General features: G+C 42.9%; 1 protein-coding gene across 17 annotated transcripts in view; it reads right to left on the bottom strand.

Moving 5' to 3' along the window:
• RASAL2 (RAS protein activator like 2) overlaps positions 1–12640 on the bottom strand; it is a 241905-nt gene that overhangs the window by 65343 nt on the left and 163922 nt on the right. For all 17 annotated transcript variants that reach the window (XM_083507028.1, XM_083507030.1, XM_083507029.1 and 14 more), the window contains one exon: positions 4646–4755. In XM_083507028.1, the coding sequence (XP_083363154.1) occupies positions 4646–4755 (110 nt within the window). The remainder of the gene's footprint in view (positions 1–4645; positions 4756–12640) is intronic.

Genomic DNA, 12640 nt, shown 5'->3' with positions numbered 1-12640 from the left:
ACGAAGTTCCAGCAACAGTGAAAACTGAACACGGCATAAAAGGTTGTTCAGCTTCTTAAATCCTAACTGTAAGCACTTCTTTCTGGGTCATGTCTAAAGCGGTCACTTTTCTGCTTTTTAAAATTGGAATACTAAATTCCAACACCAACAGTGCCTCGGTCTTATCTGGATTGAGTTTCAGTTCGTTGGTTCTCATCCAGTCCATTACTGAGGCAAGGTAACAGTCCAGCCCTTTTGCCGCCTCACCTGCAGATGTAAAGGAGGAGTGGAGCTGAGTGTCATCAGCATCTTGCTGACAACGGACTCCAAACCTCCAAAAAACTCCACTCAGTGGTTTCATGTACATGTTGAACAGCAGAGGGGATAGGATCAAACCCTGCATAAACCCACAATGAAGGCTCCACGGGGCTGAAAAACACTCCTCAAGCAAAACCCTCTGGGAATGACAATTCAAGTAGGACTGGAACCACTGCCAAGCAAGGCCATCCAGCCCTAACTGGGACAGCTGCTGCAAAAGGATACCATGGTCGATGGTACTGAAAGCCGCTGAGAGGTTGAGGTCATCATACTGGGCCACCAAAGCAGTTTCTGTGCCAAAACCAGGTCCAAACCCCAATTGAAATGGATCTAGAAAACCAGAGTTCTCTGAGAGCAGCTGGATCTGGTCTGTGACCATTCGTTCCAGAACCTTGCTCAGTACAGCCGATCTGTCCCGTAACTAAAGCTACCTATCTTTCCCTCCTACATTCCAGTTTGGTTTTCCGCAATACAACTATTTCTGCGTCTTCTCTTTCCCACAGCCTCCCCCCCCCCCCGTAAAATCCTCAATATTGTGAAAATTCATTATCACTGTTATAATAATTCAGGAAAACTAAGACGCTTAATGTAAATCAACCCTGCATATTGATTTACATAGTGTTAGGCACAGAAATATATGACCTGCTCAGATAGGACTTCTCTGTTGAGATTCTGTGTGAAGAGAGCTCAAGAGCAGGCCGTGGACTTGCATGTTCCCTCCCCTGCTTCCCTCATTGCGGGTAATAAATAGAGTAATAAACCATTTAAAAGAATTGCCAGGGCCCTTTGTTGTATTAGAGATGGAATGAGGGGAGCAGTAGGGAGGGGGAGGGAGAATCAGGATTTGAGACCCAGTCCTGACCTTAACTCAGTAGGCTAAGCAAGTTCTGAAACAGGCGAAGAGTATCTTCTGAAACACAATTATTTATTTGGACCAAAGCAAGTGCTATGTACTGCTAACAGGCTGTAGCAATGAGCTGTGTCAGTAGTTGGAGACTAGGAACCTGAAAGATGTAGGAATGTGCCAGCAGGGAGGGTAAAGGCGCTTGTCATTTCTCATATTACGCCCTCTCTGGGATTTAGGTAACTCAATTCTTCAAACAAGCTCAGACTGCAATATGGACAAAAGTGTCTGCTCAAGATTTCCTCTTTTCTATTGTCCTAAAGGACTTTTGAGCCAAGCAGGTTATCAGCTTTTAAATGCAATGGCTTTTAAAAACAAAACAAAACACTGACCTGAAGGTCTAAGTCTGAAAAAAATGTAGAGTGTTCTCCTTGTCACTCTGAAAGGGGAGAAAGCTCACAGGCATTAGTCCTTTTTTTGGATGAGAGTATACTCTAGACTTAAGATGCCGTATATTTGCTGTATTTTTTGGCACATGTGGCCAAATTTGAAGGGAGCAACCAAGGAGAGGGTCTCAACTGACTGGGGAGTCCACTAACCCTTGCAGAAAAACAGCAGGGGATTTAAGTCTTCAAACTATCCTACAAGCTCCATAAAATAGTTATTTGGTCTACACCAGGCTTCCTCAACCTCGACCCTCCAGATGTTTTTGGCCTGCAACTCCCATGATCTCTAGCTAGCAGGACCAGTGGTCAGGGATGATGGGAATTGTAGTCTCAAATCATCTGGAGGGCCGAGGTTGAGGAAGCCTGGTCTACACAGTCTTCCTTCCCACTTCTGGTCATTGAGCCTCTGAAGTAAAAAGCTAAAGGTAAAGGGACCCCTGACAATTAAGTCCAGTCACACACGACTCTGGGGTTGCGGTGCTCATCTCACTTTAAAGGCCAAGGGAGCAGGCGTTTGTCCACTTCCGCAGACAGTTTTTCCGGGTCATGTGGCCAGCATGACTAAGCCGCTTCTGGCGAAACCAGAGCAGCTCACAGAAATGCCATTTACCTTCCCGCCAGAGCGGTACCTATTTATCTACTTGCACTGCGTTGAACTGTTAGGTTGGCAGAAGCTGGGACTGAACAATGGGAGCTCACCCTGTCGCGGGGATTCGAACTGCTGACCTTTTGATCAGCAAGCCCAAGCGGCACAGTGGTTTAACCCACACCTCTGAAGTAATGAGAGGGAAAGAAAGAACTGGGATTTTCAGAGGCAATCTTAAGTTTGTTTCCAAGCCAACTGCTACGGGGAGAGGGTGAGTTTAGAGAAACCTCTGTGTTTGCCCAACCCAGCTGGGGAAACAAATCATTTAAAACTTTTGTCTTCCCTCTGCCCAGCTCTGCCATCAATCGTTACAGGTTCCCTCTTGTATGTGTTTATTGTTGCATATGGACATTAAGCCTGTGGGGACAGACAAGCAACCATGCAGACAGTGCTAATCTATAAATTGGCATCAGTTCCTAAAACACACATTGTTTTTCTTGAGCTCCTCCCAAATCACAGCTCTTTCTTTCAAGCTACCTACAAAATCTGAACTCTCTCTCCCCCTGAACTAGTTGTCCCCCACAAAGCGATTGAGTCTCTCACTATCTAGGACCTAACACAGCAGAGCCCACATAATAGATCATGTGAAATCCATCTTTATAGTCCAGTAATAAGATACACCAAAACAAGGGGGTCAGGAGAAACTATAGTTGCTATGATTATTACAGTGATTAAAGAATAAATGTTATCCACTGAAAGTCATATCCGGAAGAAAGGCTTTCCACAAATCATAGAATTAACAAGGCAGTTAGATGTCTGTAAAGCTTTTCTGTCACCATGATTTTATTTTGCTGCTCTCTAAGCAAAGAAGATACAGTGGTGCCCCGCAAGACGAATGCCTCGCAAGATGGAAAACCCGCTAGACGAAAGGGTTTTCCGTTTTGGAGGTGCTTCGCAAAACGAATTTCCTATGGGCTTCCTTTGCAAGACGAAAATGTCTTGCGAGTTCCTGCGGTTCCCCCCCCTTTTTCCCCACCTTTTTCCCAAGCCGCTAAGCCGCTTATCAGCTGATCCTAAGCCGCTAAGCCACTTAACAGCTGATCCGCTAAGCCGCTTATCAGCTGATCCGCTAAGCCGCTTAACAGCTGATCCGCTAAGCCGCTAAACCGCTTATCAGCTGATCCGCTAAACCGCTAATAGCGCTAATCCGCTAATAGCGCTAATATCGATTGAGGCAGCAAACTATGACCACTGCAAATAGCAACACTGGCCCCGATGAGAAAATGAAAATAAGCATGCCACAATATTGTTCCTTGTGTGACAATATTTTCAGCCCAAATGGTCTTGGGAAGTGAGGAGAATAAACCCATAAGATTGAAAGTCCTTTACCATTCTCTTCTCGCCATGGGAAGAGGCGAGGTGGAAGATACTGCAGTTATCTGAACACGGGATCTTCCCAGTTCTTAGAAGATTAAACCCTCTTTAAAGGAGGTTTAAATATCCATGATTCAAATAACTACGGGATCTATCACTTCATCATTCGATAGTCCATGATCCACTGGTTTCCTCAAGTGAAAGTGAAATAAACAAGTTAGCAATGCCATTTGGACCACTGCTATAGGTGTGAATGGGAGGAAATGTAGCCAGACTCAGCCCAGTCTCCTCAGAGAAGGAGGACACTCTGAAAACATTCCAAGCAATACTGCAGTAGTTGAAAGGAACCGAATGGAGACATGGAGCCACACCCATTGAGCATGTGCACCAGAGTCAGGCTTCCTGCCAAAGCTCTGTTCAGCTCTGGGATGTTATAAATCATGGCTAGGCAAACTAAGGCCCGGGAGCCGGATCCTGCCCAATCGTCTTCTAAATCCAGCCCGGGAATCAGCATGTTTTTACATGAGTAGAAAGTGTGCTTTTATTTAAAATGCATCTCTGCGTTATTTGTGGGGCATAGGAATCCGTTCATTTTAATGTTTTTTTCAAAATATAGTCCGGCCCCCCACAAGGTCTGAGGGCCAGTGGACCAGCCCCCTGCTGAAAAGATTTGCTGATCCCTGTTATAAATAAGCTTTGCACAGGCACAGAAACCAGATGCAGAGAGACTACAAGTTTTTAACACTCGATTGGGAGCTGCCCAGAGTGGCTGGGGAAACTCAGCCAGATGGGCGGGGTATAAATAATAAATTATTATTATTATTATTATTATTATTATTATTATTATTATTATTATTATTATTACTACTACTACTACTACAACAAAGAAGAACACTGATTTTTAAATGGGGCTGTAAGTAGTGTAAGTGGGTTGTGAACTGCAACCTATGCCAAATATTTTGAAAACAACAAGATAAGTAACCTTTGTTTTAAGTGTGACTTCCTGGTTTCATACACAATATGAGCATATCCACAGATTAATGCAACCTGCCAAATGTCTGGAAGGGAAGAGGAGGGACCCTCCATGACGGTTCTTACCTGTCCTCAGTGGGTCGAAGGGATGGAAGACGGAAGCTGGTATTCCTATCCAATTTTGACTGGCTCTTCGTTCTTTTGATTGACCCTTTAAGCCGTTTACTGAAGAAGCCCTAAAAGAAAAAAGGCACAGAAGTGAAACAATTCAAATTATGATTTCTTTGTAAAGGAAACCTGCTGTTGAGTAATGATCAACTTGGTAATCGTGAAAGGAATTATTTGTCAGAAAATATTCCACTATGAAGGCCACAGGGAGGTTCCTCAACTCACAGTCTAAATTCATCCCAACATAACATAAGACAAATGGCAATCAGACAGACAGGCCTCACCTTGTGCTCCAGGCACAAATTCAGACAATCCAATGGAAAAGGTAGAGAGTACACTGTGCTTTAAAGTCACTAAGGAGGAACCCCAGGGAAACAAGCGCTTCCTGTCAACAACAAGGCCACAGCAAACACCTAAAATAATTGATGCGGTAATGTGTGCCTTTTAATTAAACGCGAGTAAACTATAAATGTATGCAGAAACACTCAGGGTGGCATAAACTCCAAGTGATGCTAACTGGAAGTCTGATGGAGCAGGAAGCAAGTCTGTGATCTTGCCCCAATTTATTGATTATATTTAAATTAATGTATGTCTCATCGAACCTCAGCACAGATACCTTTTTGAAATATTGAACTAAACGTAAGAGCACTTGCAATTTAACATGTTATTGTAAACTATCAGAAGGCCATATTTAATATTTCCATTTTTGCTACCTACCATAGTCACACACACCTGAACAAAACAGTTTCACACAAGAAAGCTTTCACATGAATAAATTATTATTATTATTAAGCATGTACTTACTCTCCTGATTTCAGTAAAAAAAACCTCGTGCATCAGACAAGAAGATGTTACAAACCGGGTTTTTTGTCTTGTGAACCGCCCTGAAAACTTTGGATGAAGGGTGGTATCATCATCATCATCATCATCATAGAAAAGGGAAAGCTGCTTTGAGCTTTTGCTTTGTTTTTACCATCAAGCAATATATAAATTTTATGAGAGAAATAAAAATCTTGCCGTCAGTGTTTACATGTACACCTTGTACTTGGTTGGAAAAACAATAAGCTTCATAGCCTCAGTAATGATATCTGAATGAAATTGTCTTTACTTTTTATGTAGAAAGATTAGTATAGCAAGGAGGATTTGACTGATTTAATTATTTGTTGCTTATTAGCAGGGCTTCTGTTTACAGATTGCGAGCTTCAACACTACTAAAAGCTACTAAAATTCCACTAGATGCCTATTGGCTATCAAGTGAAGAAAACAGAAACCTTACCTTCAAATCACGATAAATTAAAACTTTAAAGTTTTCAACAGATGCCCCAGATAGCTCTGTTTGCTTTAGAGAGCCAGTGTGGTGTAGTGGTTAAGAGCGGTAGACTTGTAATCTGGGGAACCGGGTTAGCTTCCCCGCTCCTCCACATGCAGCTGCTGGGTGACCTTGGGCCAGTCACACTTCTCTGAAGTCTCTCAGCCCCACTCACCTCACAGAGTGTTTGTTGTGGGGGAGGAAGGGAAAGGAGAATGTTAGTCGCTGTGAGACTCCTTAAAGGGAGTGAAAGGCGGGATATCAAATCCAAACTCTTCTTCTTCTTCTTCTTCTTCTTCTTCTTTAGGCATTTTAAATTATTTTGCTTTAATTAATATAGTTTCAAAAGCATGTTGTTACTGTAACTCATTCTGAGGAAGCTTTACGTAGGAAAATGGGGCAAAACAATGAAGAAATGAGTAATAAAAAATTCAGCTCATTTGAGAACAGAGAGCTGTTGATCTCTTGTCAAAAATGCTGGTGGAAAGAACAATAATGCTGAAGTAGGGTTCCCTAAAAATGAAATGGCAGCTTTGTTAAGAGCACTGTTTATGTAGCTGTGCATAGCATCAAAAATCAACCCAGTTCACTGGATATTTTAGTGCAGACTTTGAAAAGTGCCATTAAAAAACGGATAATCAATAAATGCTTTAGGCTCTCTCTTGAGCCCAGTGTTGCAAGCAGACTAGAATAACAAAGGCATTTATACAAGGGAAGGTCAAGGTACACATGAGGCTGTATGAACAAGGTGACAGCAAGGAATATTATTTTTCTTATGATTATTTGATGATGCTAGGCTTCGTTTTAATATTGCACTTTAGAGCAGCCTTCACTAACTTGGTTCTCCCCAGACGGTCAACTCCCATCAAGCCTCAGTCATTCTGGGCAAAGGTCAGGGATAGGAGCTGTAATACAAAACACCTGGAAGGCACCAGCTTGGCAAAGGCTGCTTTGGAGTGTTCAAAATGTCTCCCACATATTACTTTGTAAGCCTTGTAAGAACTTTAAGCCAGGTCAGCATTATTCCACATGACAGTAGGGTAGTGTCAGGGAACTGACTTCGGAGCCAGAGGCAGAGGCGAGGCTCTCAAACGATGCTGGAGAAGGGCCCAGCAGGGGGAGAGGCGGCTCACCAGCTGGGGAAGGAAATCAGCGTAACACCAGGGATAAAGGGGGGCAGATGGGGGAATCGGCGAGGGGGCTCCAGGACTCTTCGCCGGAGATCAGCGAGGAGAGCAAGGGTCCTCCGCTACCCACGCCCTCCCTGCGCAGAAGATTTCTGCGCAGGGAGAGTAGGAGGAGACTTGGAGTCAAACAACTTTTATGCTGGAAAAGGTTTAAGAAACGCCCACTGACGGATTCTGCCAGCGACTGAACAGCCACGAAGTGTAGGGCTGTCCAGACAGAAAAGGTTTAACAAGGCAAACTAGCCAGGAGTGACACCAACTTGCGCACGAGTAACCCCTACAGTTATTACAGGTAGGGTCTGAGGCCAAGAAAGAGGGGCTTTCCTAAAACTACCCGGCAGATGTATAGCAGAAGCAAGATCCCAACCTCAATTTTAGCCACTATACTAATTTTGATTCAAATGCATAAGCTTTAGATAACCTTGAACATGCCTAATCAAGATACTTGAAGCACGGAAATGGAAAACGGACTTTCTCTTGTGGTATGACTTTGTAAATTTGCTCTTCAGCAATTAAAAAAAAAAAAAGCCTTCCACAGCAACAAAACGTGCCAGCAGGTGCACTAAAAATTAACTAAGGCTGCAATAATTGTGCGTATGCTTACCTGGGACCAATTTCTATGGGTACAATTTACCTAAGTACGATTGAACTCAACAAAGCTTACTTCCTGGTGGAAATGCATTGGATTGAACTGTAATCGGCTTGCAAGCTGTCTATGGTCAAGGGCATCCCAAATCCAGATGAAACAGGTCCTATACACCAGCAAGAACTCTCTCTAAAACTCCCATGAGATGGGCTATGTCTCCACAAAGCTGATGCTCATTAAATCCCTGGGCTGGTGACGGCAGTAACATTATCCCCCCCCCCCCCGCATTTTTAAAAAACTAATATATTTCTATCCTGCCTCATTAAATATAATTTTTATGTGTCTTCTTCAAACTGTAAGACACCAGTAAACCAAATAATAAACCAAGAAACAATGACAATAAAAATAGCAGGATGCCAGAATAACCAAAGCCACTACAACGTAGACAATTATTTGGTCTCAGAGCGTGCATGCTGGAGAAGGAGAATTCTTTTTTAGAAGATGCCACTGAGAGGTGAACACTATAGAATAGGGCAGGGGGGAGAGAGTAACTAGTTTGCAAGGAAATGAACCCGTGGACCCAGAAATAAGAAGTTACAGAGATATGCCCTGCTTTAATAGAGGTAAAGGCGAAGGACCCCCTGGATGGTTCAGTCCAGTCAAAGGCAACTATGGGGTTGCGGCGCTCATCTCGTTTCAGGCCGAGGGAGCCGGCATTTGTCCGCAGACAGCTTTCCGGGTCACGTGGTCAGCAAGACTAAACTGCTTCTGGTGCAATGGGACACTGTGATGGAAACCAGAGTGCATGGAAATGTCATTTACCTTCCCGCCGCAGCGGTACCTATTTATCTACTTGCACAGGTGTGCTTTCGAACTGCTAGGTTGGCAGGAGCTAGGACAGAGCAACTTTGAACTGCCGACCTTCTGATCAGCAAGCCCAAGAGCCTCAGTGGTTTAAACCACAGCGCCACCCGCTCCCACTTTAATAGAAGGACAGATTGCAAGGTAAATAAATCCACTCAGTGGCAACTTTCTTGGGTTCTACAAAACTAAAGGGGGAAAACAGGAGGCATCTAGCAAAACTAGCTGATCAGGCAAATTGAAGCAGATGGAACTCACCAGGTACACCTGTATGGTAGCATATTTAGACAAAAGGATAAGAATTATGGACATATACTGATATGCAACAACTTAACTCGAAGTTTATAAAAAGGTAACTAGAAAGCGGTTACGAGAAAGCAGTGTAAGCATCTTTTTGGAACATGCCTGTTCAATGCACAGAGGCAAAGAAGAAAGGGAGGCTGTATAAATTTCAGAAGGGCAGGATAGAAACAGCAAAGAAAAACACTACAATTATATTTCATTCTATCTTTCATTTTCATCTAATAGAAAAAGGAGAGGGGGATGTATCTGTGCACAAAGGAAGAGTAAAACAAATTAAAATGCAGCTTAGGAAGAGAAGTAACAGCTGAGCCCCACTTCACCCTGTTTCATAATACATAAGCCAAAGGAAAACATGATGTTACTATTCTCAAACAGCGCAGCAGGGTCACTGCATAACAAGAATTGAATTTTCGTTGTCGTGTAGCACATAATCATCCTGTAAAATGCAGGTAAGGTATCTGAGACACAAATGATTCATCATAAAAAAGATTACACATTATTTAAATTGGAATAATAATTTCAGTAGCTTTAACCAGGTTTAAAAATACGTAAGCATATGTTTATTGTGAGGAAGGATCAGGTCAGAATGTAAAATTGTTTGCATCTAGGTAAATTTTAAGCAGATATTATTGGGCCCAGAATACTAACAGCTTAACCCCAGCTATAGTTGCACTACCAGGTAAGTGCTTAAGACGCAGCGCCAAAAAAAGTTCATGGCTTCCATTAATTTCCTCCAAAGTCTGTTCCCTGATATTAAATATGTGGGAACTAGTTACTGTGAATTTAGTGTGCCGTAGGGTATTCTGCACATGCTTAGAGGCATTCTGGCAACCTATCGAGGAGTCTGGAAAATACTTGCTAAGATGCAAATGGAAGATTGGCTGTCTGGCACTGAAAACGGGTTCTGGGGTGAAAACTTGTTTCAGTTACAAAACCTATTTTTGGTTACACACTATACTGGGGTTGTCAACCTTTCTGGACACATGGGCCCATTCACAAACCAGGGAAACTGCCATAATAATAATAATAATAATAATAATAATAATAATAATAATAATTTATATTTATACCCTGCCCTCCCCAGCCAAGGCCGGGTTCAGGGCGGCTAACAAGCAATAATAAAAACAAGATGAATGATTACAACTTAAAAACAAAATTAAAATACAACATTAGAATATTGAAACATTAAAATATTAAAATGTAGCCTCATCGCAGGAGGAGAAGGAAAAGAAAAGAGAGGGAGGGAATCAAATTGGCTCCAAGCCAAAGGCCAGGTGGAACAACTCTGTCTTACAGGCCCTGTGGAAAGAAATCAGATCCTGCAGGGCCCAGGTCTCATGAGGCAGAGCGTTCCACCAGGCCGGAGCCAGTGTTGAAAAGGCCCTGCCTTTGGTTGAAGCCAATCTAACTTCCTTAGCGCCCAGGACCTCTAGGGTGTTGTTATTTATGGACCTTGAGGCTCTCCGTGGGGCAGACCAGGAGAGGCGGTCCCGTAGGTACGAGGGTCCTAGGCCGTGAAGGGCTTTAAAGGTTAAAAGTAGCACCTTAAATCTGACCCTGTACTCCACCGGGAGCCAGTGCAGCTGGAAAAGCACTGGGTGAATATGCTCCCATGGCAGAGACCCCGTGAGGAGCCTCGCTGCAGCATTCTGCACCCGCTAGAGTTTCTGGGACAGCTTCAAGGGCAGCCCCGCGGAGAGCGAATTACAGTAGTCAAGCCTGGAGGTGACTGTCGCATGGATCACTGTGGCCAGGTCGGGGCGGGAAAGGTAAGGGACCAACTGTACTGCCATAGGCACTACACACTCACACTACAACCAGCCACACACCGCTACCTATTCTGTTGGCTACAATAAAAAAAACTTATTTCAAGCCTAATTTCAGGGGGGAGATGTGACCCCCATGGATACAAAGGATGGCCTCTGTGGGGCCATGCAAACCCACAGGTGTCGTACTGGTGACTCCCGCATTATGATATCATTGCAGAAAGAGGTTTAAGAGACAGGCAAAATGTGTCAGCTTAACACTGCATTCCTGTATGACTTTTACGCCTCAAGGTATTTCAAAAATGCAAAGTGATGTTAAGCTCCTGCTGGTATGGCTATTCAATAACTTTATTTTAAAAACTGCAATTGCCTTACCAGGCAATCAGAGAAGTGATCGCTGGTTCTCTTCATAACTTGACACCCCAAAAACTCAGTATAAACTGCAGACTTTAGTGGTAAAACATTTAAAGGACGTTAACAAAAACCATTAGCTCTGTTCTCAAAAGAAGCAGAGACTTTTAAGAATCTGAAGGGTTGCAACAAATAGGATTTATTAAAGGAAGTCAGCTACCCCCACCCCTACCCAGTGTTATTTTACACAGGTAGGAAAAGTTTTACAGCAAAGAAAATTATGAAAAAATGCACAGAAGAGAGAAAAAAGAATGTTGGGTTCCGTGAGCAAGGCAGCATAGACATACAATTATCAGCATCATTCCAACATGCAAAATTAAGGTACACAGGCACCGTATGCTCATACATTGAAAGGTATGTCACAAAGAAGGTGGAAGGTTTTTGCTGATCTATGAGACAATAACAAGATTTCATATTCAGCAGCCTCCCTACAGCACAGAACTTCAAGGTCACTGAGCTGGAGTAAATACATGGAAGCGCTTCACAAATAATTCAAAAGCTAGAAAGTTTCATTTGAGAAGGTTGCTTTCTGCTTTGTAAAACTAAGCCTTGCCATGAATCTGAAAAGCATGAAATCAAAGCAAGAGGAAGATGCTAAGCTGAAACAAATGAGTAGCTCTGGCCTAACAAAAGAAAATTGATGCTTCATGTCAGGAAATATTTCCCAATGTTATGGTCCATTAGATTGTGGCAGTTCCGATCAAAAGAAACAGAGAAAACTGCTTACTATCGGAATATTTTGTGGTGAATTTACAGTAGAGAACAAAATTGTAGGAACAAGAAAGTAAATAACACGTCTTCGGTTCTTCTGACTTCTTGCGTACATGGCAGCGCAGCATATCTTAAGACATACTGCAAAATACAAACTGACCGACAGAGGTTTTTATTCAGATGCTACTCATGATGGCACAAGACCAAAAGGTGGGGAGTGCTCAACGTTCACAACCAACCACCAGTGGAATTCCTTTGCCCGGCCTTTGTCAATCTGGCGGCAGATGGGAGACAGAATTTGGCAAAGTCAGCAGGAAACTACTAGCATCCTTTTCTATCAACATCCAGCACATCTTTGGAAATTGTTCAATTCTGTGCCATTTTGTTTCCTGTGGGAAGGAGTTCCACAGCTCAGCTTCCTTTGTCCTATTTGCTTTGGGGGGTGTCTTAACAGCATCATTCATGTAGAATTTGCTGGTCTAAAAGATCCAAGTAGAAAATGATTAAAGTATCTTGATCCATCTCCTGTTGTTTCTTATCCTATTCTTTCAAACTTAACTCTACACACACCCCGCGCGCCCCCTCAACACCCAGTCAGTTTTTCATGCTATTTCCTTGGCTTTTCTATATTCACTTCGTTCCCCTTAAACAGCTTTTCTCACTTACCCCTTTCCTTTCTATTTCCAGTGCATCATTATTATATTTTTGAAATACAGTGGTACCTCAGTTTAAGAACAGCCCTGTTTACAAACTATTCAGTAAATGAACTTTGCAGAACCGGAAGCAGTGTTCCGGATAGCGAACTTTACCTCGATCTAC

Source organism: Podarcis liolepis, assembly GCF_965112155.1.
Source record: "Podarcis liolepis genome assembly, chromosome: 6".
In the NCBI taxonomy this organism is placed as follows: domain Eukaryota; kingdom Metazoa; phylum Chordata; class Lepidosauria; order Squamata; family Lacertidae; genus Podarcis; species Podarcis liolepis.
Note: the sequence above shows the minus strand (reverse complement) of the source record. Positions and strands in the feature narration are given on the sequence as shown.